This window comes from Cornus florida, unplaced genomic scaffold (assembly GCF_030987335.1).
Source record: "Cornus florida cultivar Cherokee Brave unplaced genomic scaffold, ASM3098733v1 CherokeeBrave_3.0.0_Hap2_Chr05, whole genome shotgun sequence".
Taxonomy (NCBI): Eukaryota; Viridiplantae; Streptophyta; class Magnoliopsida; order Cornales; family Cornaceae; genus Cornus; species Cornus florida.
The window spans coordinates 70,098,206-70,118,392 of record NW_026775575.1 but is presented as its reverse complement, the minus strand read 5'-3'; the positions used below and the strand labels follow the sequence as shown (position 1 = coordinate 70,118,392).

Below are 20,187 nucleotides of genomic sequence, written 5' to 3'. Positions count from 1 at the left end.
GAGTGAAAATGTATATATTTGGTAATTAATATAATACACAATGCATAAATAACTCATTATTATATAAAAGAAACTTGTACCAAACAATATAAGAGCATATGTATTTATTTGGTAATTAATTGCAATACACAAAGTATAAATAATTCATTAAATATATATATATATATATAATATAAAAGAAACTTATATTAGAAAAATACAAGAGCATATGTATTTATTTGATAATTAATACAATACACAAATTATAATTAATTCATCAAGATAAAATACATTTTTGTTAAATTTTTTAGGGTAAAGTACAGCCACACCCCCCGAGGTTTGGCAAAAAGACACTCAGAGGAAATTTACTTGTTTTTTTTTTTACAAAGATATCCCTTTAAGGTTCAAAAATGGACAAAGACACCCATTTGCATGAGAAATTGACCAAATTACCCTTTGACCGTCTAGGAGACTTTTTTAACTTTACAATTTAATAAATTGGACCAATCTACCCTCATGAACAATTTATGCATTTAAAAAAAAGTTAAAAAAAATTTATATTATTCACTTTTTTTTTTTTTTTTTTTTTTCTGTTATTTACTTTATAAATGTCCCAACTTCTTAAAAATGCAGATGTCTAAAATGATTTTTTGATCCAGTACATAATTTCAAATAAATTATAGTTTTGTTATTACTTCTTTTCTTTTTCTTTTTTATTTTAAAATTAAGATACTTAATTCTTTCATCTAAAAAAATTAAACCAATCTCTTTTCCTTAACCACCTTTTTTAAAAAAAATAAATAAGTACGCTAGTATAAATAGGATGATGTGCCTCAAATCCAGTAGGTGAAAGGAAAATGAAAGAGGAAAACATATACACACACATAACATAAACCACTAGACAATTGCTAGAAACTATTGATTTATTTATCTATTACAGAAGGTTGACTCCATTTTTATATTGAGTTGAAACTAATCCCTACTCACATACACAATCTTATGCTTCAGGTAAGTCGGGAAAGAGTTACACTTGAAATGTCTTAGAATGTTGATTTCTTTGACGTTTTGAAGAAATTATTGATTTCCTCTAAAATTTTGTTGACAACTTTACTCATCTACATGGAGGCAGTCAAGAAAAAGGAGCTAGAAGTATTTATTTAAAAAAAAGGTAGTTAAGGAAAAGAGATTGGTTTAAATTTTTTAGATGAAAGAATTAAGCATCTTAATTTTAAAAAAAAAAGAAAAAGAAGTAATAACAAAATATAATTTATTTGAAATATATGTATTGGATCAAAAAATCATTTTAGGCGTCTACATTTTTAAGAAGTTGGGACATTTATAAAGTAAATAACAAAAAAAAAAGGTGAACAATATAAAGTTTTTTTTTTAAATTTTTTTTTTTTATACATAAATTATTCATGAAGGTAAATTGATCTAATTTATTAAATTATAAAGTTAAAAAAGTCCCTTAAAAGGTTAAAGGGTAATTTGGTTAATTTTTTATATAAAGGGTGTCTTGTTTAAAAAATAAGTAAGTTTTTTTTTTTTTTTTTTTTTTTTGCCAAATTCAAAAGTGTGGTTGCTTTTTTAATACTTTAATATTCAAATCTGTCAAAAAGTTGATAATACTAGTAGGCAAAGGTTGGTGGTTTTAGCTTACCCTTTTAACAAAAACAAAAAAAAAAAAGGTTGGTGGTTTTGTGGGTGTGGAGTGTCCAGTGTCCACTCATGTGACCCACTGACTGACCCAATGTTTCTTTTAACCAAGTACGCAACACTTGTTTTTGAATTCTGACCAGAACAGTCCTTCGAGGCAACTTTCAGTTAAAAGTACTCTCTCTCTATATCACTTTCTCTCTCTCTATATATCTCTCTATACATACAAGGGTTTCGTTTTCTCCAACCAGCAAATTCCGTGACCAGAAACAATATAAGCTTTTCATCCAATCCACTCATCGAAATCTTCGTCTCACACAGTCCCCCCAATTCACATACTTCAATTGCAACTCTGAAAGTTGTGTCACTCTGAATTCAGAATTTTCGAAGCGAAATCGGAAGAAGTTTTCACCAAGAAGGTGTTTTCTGAAAGCACCGAATATATCGTGACTGTTCAAGTTCCGAATTTTGAATCCTTGGGTTCCTCAGAACTTGAATTGGAGCTTGAACGATTGTGCGTTGATGATAGCAAGAGAACACGAGCGAATTGTGTTGTTCGTCGTTTTCGGTTTTGGTGTGTATTGATTGGTGGTGAGTTGGTTGTCAAGGGTTTGTGATTGAGTTGAAGTTCGGAGATCTAGGGTTTTGAAGGAGGTTTGTAGTTCTGCAGTGTAGGAGACGTAGAGGGTTATACATATAATGGATGTAGAAGTTTTGGGGGATGTGGCGTCTCTGGACCCCGAATTGTTGCAGCTTCCAGAGGTGGTGTCTCCTTTGGCTCTTAAAACCAGCCCTCAAATTGCAGAGGAATTGTTCTCACAGTGGCTATCGCTTCCAGACACGGGCCGGCTGGTATTTGTTTACCCAATGATCTCTTATTTGAAGTTTTGTTCATTCTTTTGTGAATTCTGATACCAAAATTGTTGAAATGTATAATTTGAATTATTTTTTAGACCTGGTAAGGTATATGGTTTGACACGACAAGTTCTTTTATTTTTTTGAATGGTAAAGCAAACACGCACACACTTCAAATGCCCTTTGGCTTGACCCGACAAGTTCTTATCTTCTAAGATTCCATTGTAATGTTTTATTTAGATATTAAGGGCAGATTTCCTCAAGTAGTTGGGAAAAGACTTTTGTTGATGTTGCTGCATTACAGGGCAGATTTAATGGGTCATTTTTAAGGGCAGATTATGTGCTTTAGTTTTAAGCATATATACAAACCTGTTTAAAGCAGAATTTTTTTTTAAACGTGTTTAAACAAATGTAGACAGATAATGCTGGACTATAACAGTGAGGAGAACTGGTAAGAAGTATTTAGGAAGATAATCTAGATAATAACACAGAGAAATGTTTGGTTCCTAATTGACCGAACATTGCTTGACAAATAATGAAAAATAATGAAATAAAACTTCTAAGGCAGCGTCACCCAGTTGATAGTTCAACATTAGTTGGTTGCTTCAAATGTTATATGCTCTGCGATGATTATTTTGCTACTCTTTTGGTTTATAGTACATCACAGAATCAAGGATTTGAAAGTGGCAGTTATTGTTTGGCATGTTGTTTCTGTTAGAAATTCATCATTTTAACGTGGCCCTTGTATGATTATACATATTTTGTTCTAGATTCTTCCATGAAGAGGGATTTATGGAATTAATTGGAAGGTAATCTAATTATTAAGTGCACCAATTTTTTGGAGGATCAGAAGTGAAAAGATGGCAACTAAGGGTTGTTAAACTTTGAGTCACAAACTCTCCCACTACTGTAGGTGATTAATGCTCCATTACGAAGTTGGAGTTAATGATCACATAATGAAGGGTTTAATAGAAGAAAATAAGGTCCCAAACCATACCCTCTCGTAAGGCTCTTGTAAAATGAAACACCACACTAAAGTGCTGTTTGATAATTCAATTCAACATTTAATTCTGGACAGATTCAACATTAATTAAATTAAGTGCGCTTGATAACACAATTTGAATATCACTAAAAATTGTAAGTGTCACTTAAATTGGGCAAAATTTTAAGCGACAGAGACATTACTTATCATTGAAGGCTGAACACTGAAAATTCAAAAAGATATTAATTTTTTAATTACCACTTAAAAACTTTAGAACTTAAAATTCCGTTCTTAAAATTTTCAGAACTTAATTTTCAGTTTTATCAAACAACACCTTAGTGTCTATCAACAATAGAAAAGGAAGTGGTTTGAAGAAAGAATGCATTTTTGGGTCAACTTTGAAGTCCGGCCAAACTCTATACAGAAGGAACTAGGTTCTGAGCCATATATGATTGGAACTTGGACTGCTCTTTGTGTCTACTTTCTAATAGAACAAACGACATCAAATTTGGACTTCTGTAGAGAAGGTTATAGCTGATTTGTTGAGAGCTGTTTTTGCAGACTGAATTTTCTGCACTTGGAAAAACGCACAAGTAGTCATCAAGTATTAGGGTTTTAAGGTTTTTATTAGTTCTATATCACTTCTAAAGTTAAAAATTCATGGCGTTTTTGTGCATCAAAGTTGAATCCTAATGAGCAAATTAGTAAAGTATTTCTTAATGATTCTAAATTTCTAACAGTTTTGACTACTTGGAATTGAAATCTCTGGAAACATGAGATTATGACATGAAAAATTTGAAACAATTCAAAAGGCGATGCAAGATGCGAAGATAAGCTTAATAAGTTATTATTTAAGTGACTTGGATTTCTATAGATTTGTTTTGTTTGGAAGAGACTAGTGTGCAACTGTTGAAAATACACTGTGTAAGTGACTTGGATTTCTATAGATTTGTTTTGTTTGGAAGAGACTAGTGTGCAACTGTTGAGAATACACTGTGTTACTCTTGGACCCTTTTTTTTTTTTTTTTCTTATTATTTTTTATAATGGAAAAAATTCCTGTACTATAAAAAGAAAAATTGTTGATAGTAAATTGAATTGTAAATTATTCCAATCTGTGTATGCACCAGAAAATCTAGAACCGTCAGTTCTAACATTTTCACAAAGAATCCTCTACTTATGATCTTCTCAATACACGTGTTGTTAAATTCTAGTTTAGAGCACGGGTCGTGATAATGTTAGAAAATGTTGAAAATTATGAAAACTGAAAGAATGTATATTAGGGACCATAGCACATTCCATATTTTGGTTTTTATATGATTGCATGAACGTATAGTAAATGAATGTTGCAAAGGTTAGTTGGTTTAAATATGAGAAAGTGCCAATTCAATCAAAGTTGTAAAATATTCTAAGCAGCAAAAATATAGACGGGGACACGGACTCGACACATCATGTTGACACGGTAAATCTTAAAAAAGTAAAAAGCAGGACATAATGAAAATATATTACATACAATAAATAATCACTTTATAATTACATACAATAAATAATTACTTTATAACTATAACATGAAAAATTGGACTTATAAATTATAGTATATAATTCCCTATCCCATAATTTAAGGCAAAACATAGACATGAAATATATCTGTATCCATGTGTTTGTTTGTTTACGTACGTAAATATCTTTATGGATATGTATCCCCATTCTTTTAAAATAATATTCCTATATCTTTAGTGTTTTCCCCCCCTTTTTGTATAGATATGTATTATAGAAACATTTAATCTGATTTTTCTTTAAATATATTTTCTTTCGTGCTAAAAAAAAGTTCTATCTGACATTCAAGATTTGTTAGTTTAGATAGCACGTGACTAGGAAGTGTTGGTCGTGTTCGAAATTAAGATTGTATCTTTATATCATGGACACGTGCAAGATGTGTCGGACACGTCTTATGAGTGTTCGAGAGGTGTTGGTGTTCAACAATTGAATAAGTGTCCAACATGGACACAATTCGTTTGTAGAAGTGTTCTGTACTTAGAAAATAATAAATGATGGAGTAATGTCTCAATTATTGCAATCGTGTTGTTAGAAGTAATTCTTATCAAGTTGTACGAAGAACATAGTTCATCTCATCTCATGCAAGTAAATATTTTTCTAATAAACTGAGCATTTCTTTGTCGCTATTTGTTATGACAACATGTTTATTGTTATAATTTTAATTGAGATCTGCTGATTTTGATGAATTTCAGTTTCATCCGTAAGTATTGGATGATAACCTGTTCTCGGGCAAGTTTACCATTTGCACTCTGGTTTCTATACTAGATTTTATTTCTTTACATTTCTTTCTTGAGTTTCTCCATTGTCATTCCTCTTTTGTGTCTGATTTATATAGCTTATCTGAAAGAGCCTTCTGTTTTGGCATGGCTGCAGGTGAAATCCTTAATTGATGATGCAAAAGCAGGCACCCCTATTAATGCAACTGGGAATTCTACTAGTTCGAATGCTGTTGGGAGTAATCCATTGCCTTCCATATTCCCTGCTGGAAGTGCACCTCCACTTTCACCAAGAAGTGCCTCTGGTTCTCCACGCACTACAAAGCAGAGAACCAGCCCCTCTTCGCTACGTTATCCACTGAAATTGGTCAGAGAACCAGTGCGAGAAGTCATACCTCAGGTTTGGCTCACTTCTAATGGCTTTTGTAGCACTTACATAATTTATTATTTATGTATTAATCTGCCTGCAGTTCTATTTTCAAAATGGTCGTCCACCGCCAAAAGAACTAAAGGAACAATGTCTTTTTAGAATAAATCATATTTTTCGTGCTAGTATGGATGGATTGCAAGTACATGGTGAGCTACATATCCCTTTACTGATTCTATTATTACATCTTCTTTTGTTGTTATGTCCCTTCTTCCCCCAGCTGCTTTCCCTGATCTGGGGCCCATAACTATGAATATATGTTTTTTGGCGATGCAGATTTTAGAACAGTTACAAAGGAAATATGTAAGCTACCATCATTTCTTTCTTCTGCTCTTTTCAGAAAGATTGACAGCGACTTTACAGGGATTGTGACCAGGTATGCAGTTATAGGCATAGAGTTCTATATAGATATTCAAGAGATGGTCCTAAAATTCTTGGGAATTTGGGATCTGACTTCTTAATACTATTAATGCAATTTATGGTACAATTAATTCATTTGATGGCCCACTAGAATGATTTTTCTATATTTTATGTGATAAATTGAATTTACTCTTATATGACTTCCAATGTTTGGAGGTCATCACCACTCTCCCTCGCCCCCTCGCCCTTGATGTATCTTATTTTATGAGCATTGGTGCAGTGCATCTTTGAAGAATCACAATCTATTACAGCTTTCTTACTTGGGACTGCTTGCTGTTTAAGTTTTCTTGTGTGTGGTGATAATCATAATAACATTAGAAAAGTAGTTATTTGCGTGTAGAACTTTCCAGTGAATATTTCATTGCAGAGTTTGCCTGTTTCAGTTTTTTAAACTAACCCTATGAACCTGTGAACTTTGGTTTATTGGTTTCTACAAGGTTTATATACTAGATTTTGAGATGAAATGGAGAGTGACAGAGATGAATGGATCGGATTTTTATATCAGCTGTTATACATGACAAATGTTTCTTGTGTGAATTGAATGCCATCTCGCAGTGTTTGACAGCTAATAGTATATTTTCCTCATTGAGTGTGATTATTTATGTGACCAGGACAATAATGTAGCGGAATCAGTTCATTACATTGATTACTGATCCTATATTTTGTTCTTAGAAATACCGCTTGATGATGTAAAATTTGTATGATTGGTTATGCTTTCCAGATTGTATTGTATTATGCAATATTGGTCCCAAAGTACAGGGCATTCTGGCATATTACTACATATTGGACTTTAATATGAACAGTCATTCCATTTTGGTAGGTGGGGATGAACGCACATTCATGTTAGTTGAATTGTATAAGGTCCAGCACTCCAGATTATTTGCTAGATACTGCCTTAATTTCTCTTAAGATTCTATTTTTATGTTTTAAGCACTCTTTGGTTCTGCCTATGGTTATTTACATTTACTTGAAGGACGTGAACCTAAATTTACCCACTATAGGCCAGTCAGCTGTCTTCACAGACGTGTGTCAACGCAGGTTTGGTAAGTTACAACCCTCTCAGTTGAAAAGTCAGCAGATTGAAAGACTATTTTCACAATACTTAAAAGTGGTGTTCATAGTTGTTAAAGGCGTGCCTAGGCTCCCAAAAATCCCTAGGCTCATCAAGGCTCAGCTAGAGCGCCTCAACCTAGTACAGGCCACACCCCTTCAGTCAGGCTCGCATAAAGCCCTTAGGCCCACACTTTTTAGTAGGTTTCCAGGCTCAAAAGAAGCACACATTTTATTTTTTAATGATTTATTGATATCATTTTTCTTGAATTTTTTTTAAAAATCAAATGTACTAAATTAGAATGTTCTATATCTTTTATCATATCATGATCATATTTAATGGATCATATTGTCAACATTATGAAATATTTGACAAAATCCATATTTTAATGGTTCATTACTTAACATTAATAGCATTTAGTGCTTGATTATGATTATTTATGATAATATTTGTTTAAACTTTTGCATAATTATAGTTTTCAATTGTTTCATAGTTATAATTACATTTAATTTGGTTAATTCATATGCATATGAAATGATTGATGAGCATTAATTTACCTTATCCTCTTAGTTGATATATCAAAAATTCCATTTTTAAAGAATTTTTTTTTTATTTGTGTAGCATATGTTGAATTGTTCTTATTGTACATTGATTTTATTGAATTTATATACAAATAGAAAAGATATATGTATGGTGATTAAGCTAATTTATTGAATTGATATACTGAAAATATTATTTATTTTGATATTGACAAGTAGATGTTGCATAATTTAATTATGCTTTATATACTTATAATTAATATGCATTATGATCACACTCTAGCCTTACTTCAATCAGGCTCACGCCTTATGTGGCGCCTTGCTCTTAGGCTCTTAAAGACCTTTGGCGCCTTAGTGCCCTTGAGCCTTTAACAATTAACGTGGTGTTTTGGAAACTCCAAGGTTGTATAAGAATATGTTTATGGCGGGCTTTGGTAATCGGAAATTTGGTGATTTTTGGGGTTTAAAATGGAGAATGGTTGCAAGGTTGATAGATGTGAAGAGGTGTGATTCGACTTCGTTTTAAAAGACGTAGTTGCTGGTTTTGCAGAGTCAGGGTTGACCTATTTATGAATTCCATATAAGATTTTTTTGAGTAATTTCTCCTTAAAGTTTAACAATAGCTAGTGTGCTGAGCTTCCTTGTATGATTGTAGGGATGCATTCATCAATTATTGGCTTGATAGCAATATGGTATCTATGGATATAGCAACACAAATATTCAAAATTCTGAAGCAACCGGACTGCAAATACCTTACTCAGGTTTGTTTTTTGCTTTTTATGAACTGTGATATTTGTTGCTTCAACTTTTTTTTTTTTTTTTTTTTTGCACATGTGACTTACAAAGTAACTGTATCTATGGTAACTGAATGTAATTTTTAATGCATTTGTGTTTGGCATATGCTAGTGGCTTCACCTGTTAGTTTATTACTGCATTCTATGTTTACATCTCTGGACCTTGAATGCAGGCCGACTTTAAGCCTGTTCTTCTGGATCTTCTGGCTGTCCATCCAGGGTTGGAATTCTTGCAGAGCACACCTGAATTTCAAGAAAGATATGGTATGCTCTTAAACAGTTGTCATGCTCTTTTTGATTTAGTTCTACTTGGACAATGCTGGTCCGGAAACCCCCAATCCTTCTTTAGGGTTCATTTCAGCACAAAGATAGAAGTTTGGTCAGGGATGGACCCAGAATTTTTTTTTTTTGGTTGGGGTGGGGGTCGGGGGGTGTGGGGCAATAGTGAAATTTTATAGGTATATATATCCAAATATAGAAAATAGTAAGGTAAATACTTAAAAATATGAGTAGGTCCGTGCCTGAGTTTGGTTTAATACCTCACCTGAACAAGCTAGTTGGACAGGTTGACATGTAACCTGAACATCTCAGTGGGTTGGTTTGCTTTAGAGGGTTTTAGGAAGTAGGACTGGAATTAATATGCCCTAGTCCTACTACTAGAGACCAGTTTTCTGAATAAAGCACATGTCAAATTCTTTAGGGGAGGCAGGGGAGGTGCCTATGACAAACTTTAGCTGAAATATTACACCCATTGACAGGCAAGAAGCCTGCACTGTCAGTTTTGCAGTTTAAACTCATGCAACCACTATTTGCTTATGGAGAAGCTTACAGGGGGGGCAATAGTGAAATTTTATAGGTATATATATCAAAATATAGAAAATAGTAAGGTAAATACTTAAAAAATATGAGCAGGTCCGTGCCTGAGTTTGGTTTAATACCTCATCTGAACAAGCTAGTTGGACAGGTTGACATGTAACCCGAACATCTCAGTGGGTTGGTTTGCTTTAGAGGGTTGTAGGAAGTAGGACTGGAATTAATATGCCCTAGTCCTACTACTAGAGACCAGTTTTCTGAATAAAGCGCATGTCGAATTCTTTAGGGGGGGCAGGGGAGGTGCCTATCACAAACTTTAGCTGAAATATTACACCCATTGACAGGCAAGAAGCCTGCATTATCAGTTTTGCAGTTTAAACTCATGCAACCACTATTTGCCCTGCACAACATCCCTGGACTAGGACCATGCCTTGAGGAACTTTTCGTTGTTTAGGGTGTCAATGTTTCACAGACAAATACAGAGACCCCCAATCAGATCCATCAAAATGATGCTAAGACATGGTTGTTGAAATCCCATACCAGGTCCTATGATCTTAAGATCTAAAAGTATTGAAACGGTCCCTCTCCCACAAAGAATTACAGAAAATTGAATCCTTGTGGAATTCCTATAAGATCGTAGGAATTGTGGGATTCCGAGTCAATAATGTTCTTCTTTTGTTTCTTTTTGATAAGTTAGAATCTGAGGCTCAAGTAGTATTGTAAATCAAGATCAAGACCATTTGAAATGTCCAAATTGATGTGAAGGCTTTCTTCTCGTTTGGCTCTAAGTGTACTTCCAATAATCAACTAATTTACGCCATTCTATTCCTCTTCTTAACTAGTATGATTCCAATATTTTTTACATCCCTTCTTTATTTTTTCTTTTTGGTTTGTTATTTTACTATGGTATGTAACCGAGAAAGCGGCAAATTTGTGCTTTCAAAACATTGCTGTAAGCCATCGACTTCGAGCTAGTAGAAATATAAAAGGAAGAAAAAGGAGAGAATTGTGTAAAGACTTGAATGAGAAAATCACTCATTCACAACTTTAGTATTTATAGATAAAAAAGCACATGCTCATATTGCAAGAAAGAAAATTAAATCAAATCTAAATTAAATCACAACATATATTATTGCATATTCTATGCCATGATTTGTGGCTATCAAATCTCTACTAATATGGTAAGTCATTCCATAAATCGTGGCAATCATATCTGCTAACACTCTCCCTCAAGTTGGTGCGTGGATATTTGAGACGCTTAACTTGGACAATGCATCTTCAAATACGGTCTTGTTAGCACCCTTCTTCAGAATCTACAAGTTGCAGAGTGCAAATCTGACTAGTGATGATTTTCTCTCAGATGAAGTGTCGATCAACAAATCAAAAATGTCTCCTCAGACCATAACAATTAGCAATGTCTCCTCAGACCATAAACAACCAATCATGTCTCCTCAGACCGTAAACAACTAACAATATCTCCTCAGACCATTTTCCTTCATACACATGTTTAAAACATGTGGATGGAAGAATCAACAATGTCTCCTCAGACCATTCCCCTTCATACACATGTTTAAACAATGTAGATGAAAGAATCAACAATGTCTCCTCAGACCATAAAAAGAAACAACTGTCTCCTCAGACCATTTCTGAATGGGTGGTGCCAAACTCGCAACACCCTCATTGAGATTGGACCACCTTGCCTACCCGACACCTCCTGGATGGGCGATGATACCTTAGACAATTCCCGAATGGGTGGTGTCGAACTCGCAATGCCCTCATTGCAGTCGGACCACCCTGGCTCTGATATCAAGTAGAAATATAAAAAGAGGAAAGAATTGTGTAAAGGCTTGAATGAGATAAATCATTCATTCACAACTTTAGTATTTATATATAAAAAAGCACATGATCATATTACAAGAAAGGAAATTAAATAAAATCTAAATCAAATCACACCATATTCTATGCCATGATTTGTGGCTATCAAATCTCTGCTAATATGGTAAGTCATTCCATAAATCGTGGCAACAGAGCTTCCTCTCTTACTCAAGAACTCAATGAGTTTGTTAGTTATCAAAAAAAAAAAAAATAAAAAAAATAGAAGAACTCAATGAGTTTGTTTCAAACCAATAAATCTCTTGCACAAATCTTGAGTTTATTTCATATACAAATTGATTTTTTCATGCACTGTTTGGTGGTCCATTTTGACATGTTTTAGCCGAATATTATTTTTTTTGATAAGTAAGAATTAAATAAAAAGACGTTCAAAAGGGGAACACGTCCCTTTTACATAAGTGGAACCGGGGTCCTAGCCGAATATTGGATATTATCATCTAATGGTATTGCATTGTTTACTTACAATTAGAAAGTTGGTTGACATGCAACATTCTGTTACTAATCTGCTTTGAACATGAACAATGGTGCAGCTGAAACTGTCATATACAGAATATTTTACTACATTAATAGATCTGGAGATGGCCATCTGACACTCAGGGAGCTGAAACGTGGAAACTTAATTGCAGCAATGCAACATGCAGATGAGGAAGAGGACATTAACAAAGTTCTGAGGTAGATATATATGTGGTATTATTTGCATGATTTGCATTAGGAAAGTTCTCACAGAAATCTGACTTAGATTATTTTTGTACTTGGAACAATATAATACATAAAAATACATGCATCCATGAGTGAACCCTAAGCCCTACGGCTTCGACCCCTTACTCGGAAAGGGATCTCGGAGTTGAGTATCCGGCCTACGCCCGAATCTCTTCTTGAAGTTTGCAGCAAGTTAAATAGGTTCTCTTTATTATGATTTTGTTTTTATCATGTAGTTCCAGAGTGTAAAAGTGTCCAGATAAAAATGATAAATAATAGTCTGTATTCTTAAAACCTGTAAACTTACTCCGAAGGAGCGTAAAAAAGAAAAATAAAAAAATCAAGAGTTAATTCGGTATTTTGAATTGAAACAATTCAGCTAGATTTATAATATGTTGAGGTCATGTTTTTGTATCTAAATACAGCACAGGATAAGCGTATCATCTTTTGTTTCATTTTATCACTCCTTAAATTTCCTTGGCTCAGGTCAAAATGTGGTCAATCTTTTGAATTGACTTTGATGAGTTGATTTATCACTCAACCTAGTATTTTTTGAGCTAATTTGCTGAAGTTGACCCAAGCTCTTTGACATAAATAGGTAGGGGACATTATTTGATAGGATGATAAAAGTTTGTAGTTTGTACTATCGAGCTTGATAAGCTAGTTAGAGTATGTAAGCAGCCACTTTGTTCAAAATATAGCCAAAAGTTGCGTCGATGTTTAGTCCATCCCTTCTAGTTGGGTCCAACACTGGATAATGGCCTTATGACTTTAGAATGAGGGCATAGATTTTGGCATTTTGCTGCAAGGTCCTCCCATCGAAGGTGGTCCTTTTCTCTCTTTATCTATATTGCATAAAAGTATATATATTGATTCATTGAACATTATTTTAGAAATATTGGTTGATTACTGCTCTCTATAACATGGAGAAACCTTGCATATTTTATTATAATAGGTGGTCTTGAACTATTAATGGATGTCATTTTCACACTAATGTTTTCCCTTTTAACTACAGGTACTTCTCTTATGAACACTTCTATGTTATATACTGCAAGTTTTGGGAACTGGATACGGACCATGATTTCTTAATTGACAAGGAGAACCTCATCAGATATGGTAATCATGCTCTTACCTACAGGATCGTTGATAGAATATTTTTACAGGTTTGTTATATGATAATTTACACACAAAATCAGAGTAGACCAACTTGTTTTAAAGTGGAGGACACCTTTACATTTAAATTTTATTACATTGTTGTGTTTCTGTTTCATATTCCTTCAGGTTCCTAGGAAGTTTACTAGCAATATTGAAGGAAAGATGTGCTATGAAGATTTTGTTTACTTCATTCTGGCCGAGGAGGATAAATCATCTGAACCTAGTCTTGAGTATTGGTATGATTCCCTCTAATTTTCTGTCTTCACTTTATTTTTTACATATATTATTTGTAGAAGGCTAATATTCCTCTACATCTTACAAATTGCAAGGGTGTTGTAGCAATATAATTTTGTCAAGGAAGTCTCTTGCTGTACAATTTAGACTGCACTTTTCTGGAAACAATAATTGGGGAAGACATCTAGTTTTGCAGAACAACCTAGATTTCTAGAGTCCTTGACTGGTTGAGCATAAAACTTTTGTTAGACTAGAATAAGGGATAGAGAATTATGGTTTTTAAACAAAGAAATTGAATCTTTAGGTTCAGCTTGTGATAGGGAAGAGGGATATGAATATCATTTTAGAAGAATTTTTTTAAAAATATTTAATATATTCAAGTGGGAAAGGGAGTAAAGGCCTACATCTACGTAGGTTTGTTTGATATCACAGTCAAATTTAACTGCAAGACATTCATGAACTATATATCCCTTAGGTTTGGCAATATTCTACTTGCCACCACATCTTTCTCCCTTGGCATCAATGCATGTAGACAATCTGATGTAGGACAAGAGAGCAGCCTTAACTAGCTAAGAACTCAAAGAATTCAGAGTCTGAAAGTTCAAGAACTAGGGCAGAATTTGGAGGTTTGATAGTAGAAATGTAGAAAACCAAAGGAGAAGTGGTTGTTAATTAAAATAAACAGAGCTATGGTTCAAAATATTAGTAGAGAGAAAGGATTGAAAACAACAAAAACCTACTGGAATCACTCCAATAGGGTCTAGGCATCACACCTAGGGAAGGCCTCACACCCTCAGAATTTGTGAATCACTCACAAAGAAATCTTAAAAGATATTTTTATTCATTCATTGACTGCCTCGGCAAGTTTACATCATACCCTTCTTATAGCAACTTATGACCCTCAGATTACCCCATGATTGAGGTAATCAAAAGTTGACTCTATAGCATAATAAAAGTAATCACCCCGTAATTGAGGTAATCAATATTTGACTCTAGCATAATAAAAGTAATTATTATGGACGGATGTAATTTGATCGAAATTGATGCAAGCTACCATAATTATGCAATTTGACCAAATCCCCCTAATTATGCAAGACTCCAAGTGGACCCATCGTCTAGCATGTGCCAAATTAAGGTTTGAGCCTTAGAACCCTCCTTGCCGCGCCTTTTATATACCTTAAAAGGCTGCTGCCACTGTTCTCTATCACAATCTAATTGAAACTTCAAGTGAAGTTCAAATGTCACCATTTTCAGTGTCTTGTTGATTAAATAGTTACAGTATTTGAATCTTGATTTTTTGAATCTTTCTTCTTTTTCCCCTTAAGTTCAATATGGTACCAAAGGAAGCCTCGCCATGATGGTGGAGGAGGTCTTGATGATGAAAATGGGAGTTGTGCATTGGAGTATTGAGGTGGAGCGATGGCATTTTCTTATTCTAGGAAATAGTTGCAGATGATGGTGGTTTGATATAGAGATGTGAGTGTTGCTTTTTTTTTTTGTATGGCTGTCCAGATTGAAACAACCCATTACATACCTGTTGTTTTTCTATAAATAGCCTGTCCCAAACAACACATCGTCTTCCTCTGATCTCTCATCTCTCTCTAGATCAGATGGCCTGGCCAACATTCAAGTAACTACATCACCTCATGAATTTGGCCACAACCACTTAACCTGCGTTACATCTTCCTCCCTGTCCTTGGAAAAATGGTGGAATAAAAAAAAGAAGAGAAAATGTCTACATAATGGTGTTAACCATCAAGTTTGATTACCTATAATTGTAACTTTCTTCGCTAGTTTCTTATTTTGGTCTTTGCTCTCTATTGTTGCGATTTGTTTTTCTCCCTCTAAGATCCTATCTATTTTTTTGCATTTTCAATCTCTAAAGTACTTTCATTATTTTTTATTAGTGCATTTTAATATATAGAGTGAGAGAATAGGCCAAGAAATGTCTCTCCATTTTTCAATTGACTAAGGTGGTTTGGTACTTTTGTTATGTGGATCCATGGCTGGGGACCTTGGTTAGAAGTTTTGGAGAAGAGGGAGAAAATTGTGCAAATATTATGAAGACGAAAGGGCTCCCCTCATGACTTTCTCTCTCTAACTCGACAATTGCCAATTAGTTTCATTACAGGTCTATTCTTTATAACCACCTGTGCCGTATTGATCATTAAAACTAATTATATCATAGCTAATAAAATTTAGTGATGGAGACAATTGCGAATGGTGTTGGATAATGTAGTGGTGGATGAGGTTTGTCTTTTATTGGTGTGTTTGAGAGAGTTATTGGTGTACCCTTAGTTGTTGTGTTATACGACGGCTTTCACTGATAAGGAATGTCCTTTCGTATTTTGAAAGGTATGGTGGTGCAGTGGAATATTGACAAAACCCAAGGGGAATAAGTGGAAATTACCTTTTACAAAAATAATCAGTCTGTCAATCTCTAAATTCATTTTAGTTTGGCCTTTTTATTTATACAATCTATGAAATCCTTACTTGCAGAAACATTCCATAATTTATTTTAGTTGGGCCGTTTTATATATAAAATCTATGAAATCCTTACTTGCAGAAACATTCCATATAAATCTTTTTTATTTTCATAGTTGGTACTCACACACATGCCTCCACCGAGGCTCGAACCCCTGACTTCCCTTTAGGGAGTAGGGACCTGGTATCGCTGGACCACTAGCCCGTTGGTAAAATTAATGAATTCCAATATATGAAACCTCATTGACTCTTAAAGTGATGCAATTAATTGTAGTCAAAGGTATGAGATTAGTAATCCATAGTTTAGGGGATGGGGCATACTTGCTTGGATAATCGTTGTACTTGGTTTAGCAGTGACTTTTGGGCTAACATTGAGTGGACAATTGGGTACATTGCCTACCTAAAAGGGGAAAAGTAAATCAAGCTTGGTTGCTGGACAGCCTCGAATTGTGTTGCATGGACTCTTCTATTCCCTTAAAGTATCTGTGTCAACACGCGTGTCCAACAAACGTGCCCAAGTTGAATACCCGTATCCTTTACATGCGATAATGGAAGGAGAAAATACTACATTTGATAATAAGAAAGGGTTTGTTTTAAATTTATTTATGAGATAGATGGGATCCCTTTTTCACTATATTCCATTTAATTATAATTATAATTATGTATATTTTGAAAGAGTAATGGCATCATGTGTTAACCTATTATGTAGCATATTATGTCTTTAAATGTGCAAGACGTGCCCATGTCAGGGAGGGAGAGGTCCAACTTTTATACACAGATCTGCAGCCCGTATTACACGGACCTGCAGCCATGGAACATAGGCCTTGATATGTAAAATTACTTGGATACCTTTTTACTGAAAATTATGAGCAGAACTTCTATAAACACTTCTGGCGTATCAAATTGGCTTCCAAAAATTTGGGAGCACTATGGACCTTCTTGATGACGGTCCCCATCTACGGCATGTATGACATTTATGTTGGTGCAGCAGCAGATACCATGCTTGTAATAAAGATTGCTCTGATACCAATTATCAGTTCCATCTTTTAGATTGTTTTGTTATAAAATGCACTTAAAAGAGACCAACAGTATATAGTGGTCTTCATTTCAATTTTTTATTTTTATTTTTTTCCTTTTATCCTTCAAAAGATTTGGGTATGAAAAGATGTATTTTTTGGAAGCTAACTGAAGCTGATGGAACTTGTTATTCAGTCTCCAAATGGAACTTCATTCTGAGATGCTCATCGAGATGAAGGTACCCATCTGGAAAAAGAAACTGCCTAAAATAATTTCATGGAAGTCTTTCTGTTGAAAAAGAGTCTCAGGAATTCAGGAAACGCCTTATTGCACGCTAATTGCCTCAACCTTAAATGAAATGGAGCTTTCGAAAACATATTGGTGTCCTAAATTGTCTGCAGCAGTAATGAAGTGCCATCGCAGAAAATAATCAATAGAAATCGATGATTTTCAGTTTCTATTTTTATAGTGATTTACCATATTTTCTATCTAGGAAGCACGAGCCAGAAACTTGTGGTGAAGCTGGTGAAGCTATTGGTTCTGCTTGGTGTTCCCTGGAGTCTGGCACTTGGACAGCCTAACTTTTCATGCACTATATTAATTTCTTCTGTTGTCAGTCATGCTTCACCCATTTCACGAGTTCTTATTTTTTTTTTCAGGTTTAAGTGCATAGATTTGGATGGAAATGGGGTTCTCACATCCACTGAGATGCAATTCTTTTACGAGGAACAGTTGCATCGAATGGAATGCATGGCCCAAGAACCTGTTCTGTTTGAGGACATATTGTGTCAGATAGTTGATATGATCTCACCAGAGGTTGAAAATTACTTTTTTAATGATTACCTTCAAAATACTTCTCTTTCATTCTGTTTAGATATTATCCCTCCACTGGCAATGACACCATCTTGCTTGCAGAGGGAAGATTACATCACGCTGCATGACTTGAAAGGATGCAAACTTTCAGGAAATGCTTTCAATATTCTTTTCAATCTTAATAAATTCATGGCTTTTGAAACTCGTGATCCATTTCTCATTCGCCAGGTACATTAGACATTTTATTAGTGTCCTGTAGATTTTGCATGGCCACACATTGTGAGTTGCAACATGGATGGTTATATATCTGGAAATATAACAGTCATTGGCATTTGTTTTATAAGCAGGAACGAGAAGATCCAACTTTGACAGAGTGGGATCGCTTTGCACATAGAGAATATATTAGGCTTTCGATGGAAGAAGACGGTGAAGATGTATCTAATGGAAGTGCAGAAGTTTGGGATGAATCACTTGAGGCACCCTTTTGAGTTCAAGGAGGTAAGTTTAATGTGGAGGTTGGCTTGATAGTAGTCAGGAGATGCATTACAGTCCTCTTGGGTAACACTTTATTCTAACTATACATGCCAAAGTGGTGTTCTTTTTATTTAAAATTTAGGATTTCCATATTAGATTCTAATTGATGTCGTTTCCTCTCTAAAATCACCATGTAAAATGGAGAACCAACATACCTGTTTTATCTTTTTCTTCTTCTTTTTATTTATTTTTAACATTATCATGGAAGGGAATTTTTTGAATCTAAGCCTCGGAAGTAACCACAGCCGGACAGAAAAATAACTAGTGGAATGCAAATTATCATATTATCACACGAGGTCACTCGAGATTATAATTTGAGAAAATAAAATAAAATAAGGGTTACATAGTTTTAGGTAATAGCATTGCACGACTTATGGTTTTGCAAGTCTTCTAGATGTAAGATGTGATGTTGTCCTAGAAAATTGATCCTCCTGATCTTTTACCCTGAATCTATTATACGTGAAAACTTTAAAAGTCAGGTTCCGATCTTTTACCTGTGAGCTGCATGCGCCTAAATTTAGTGCCTCATTATCAGTTCCGGTACTGAATGTAGTATTGACATTTATGGTGTATATATGCAGTTAGCTTTTGGAGTACTAAGCTCTGGTGAGCCTGTTGTGTCTCTGCAGCTGCCTATGGATGCTTGCAATGCTTCCTTGAGCTTGTCTTTGAATGAAGACACATCGTTTCCTAGCGATTCTCCTTGAATGAAACTCATCAGGGTTGCAAACCTCATCATTGATAAATTTGAAGCCTGGTCATGTAGCTCTGATACGCAATTGTCTGGAAGGCTATATGCTTACCATTGCACAATTGAAGCGAGCTGCACTCTGAAGTCCTACGGTGAACCTCTAATTGGGAATACCAAAAGCACCATTTGCAAAGGAAAGGTTATATTGCTGACCGATACTTCATCACTATTCAGGTAACAATAGTCCATAAATGGTGGTTTTGAATGCTTTGTTTCAGAAGAATCGGCCTGGTGCGTAATTGCTTTCTTTCCTTCCTCTGACCTCCATGGCAAGATGGAAAATATGGCTTGGCGTGTTTGTCCTGTAAGCCCTTACTGGTGCACTTTGCTTGGATGATACCGTCTTTTTAACTCTCCCAACAAAAGAGATATATATTTGTTTTGGTTTCTGTTTGCTGATTATATGCTCTTCAATTTGTTGTTTATGATGAGAGAGAAAAAAGTGTGGGGAATATCCCAATTCTTTGTTTGAGATAGAGGAAAATCTTGGAAAAAGAAAGAATTATTCAAAAATTTCCAAATATATATATATATATATATATAAGGTTATCAAATTTTACTTTCTTTCCTGTGTTCTGAGCAGGTTTGCAACAATTCATTTAGTATATATTTGGTTCTTGACCATCTCTGTATTGTCTAATGGAGAGTTTCACAACTGTTTGATAAGTGCTTCCAGGTGGATACGCTATGTATCAACTCAGGCTAATGCCTGGTGGTCCAAGTAGTTCTCATATAAGCTTTTGTCAAAATTAGTTCTCTCTTTTGATCTTCTTTGTTCTCTTAAAAGTTGATAAAATGATGTTTTTGTTATCATCTATAA

General features: G+C 34.4%; 1 protein-coding gene across 2 annotated transcripts; it reads left to right on the top strand.

Annotated features, from left to right (window-relative positions):
- Positions 1-1,758: 1,758 nt before the first annotated feature.
- Positions 1,759-19,943, top strand: LOC132306781 (serine/threonine protein phosphatase 2A regulatory subunit B''alpha-like). 2 transcript variants are annotated; one of them, XM_059804345.1, is made up of 13 exons: positions 1,759-2,487; positions 5,901-6,143; positions 6,214-6,319; positions 6,447-6,546; positions 8,836-8,941; positions 9,148-9,238; positions 12,211-12,352; positions 13,395-13,542; positions 13,661-13,770; positions 17,929-18,085; positions 18,185-18,310; positions 18,430-18,580; positions 19,246-19,943. In XM_059804345.1, the coding sequence occupies exons 1-12, from the start codon at positions 2,335-2,337 to the stop codon at positions 18,568-18,570; spliced, it is 1,623 nt and encodes a 540-aa protein (XP_059660328.1). In that variant the 5' UTR covers positions 1,759-2,334; the 3' UTR covers positions 18,571-18,580; positions 19,246-19,943. The 2 variants fall into 2 exon arrangements, with proteins under 2 accessions (XP_059660328.1, XP_059660327.1); XM_059804344.1 differs by having other exon boundaries at positions 19,198-19,943.
- Positions 19,944-20,187: the final 244 nt, after the last annotated feature.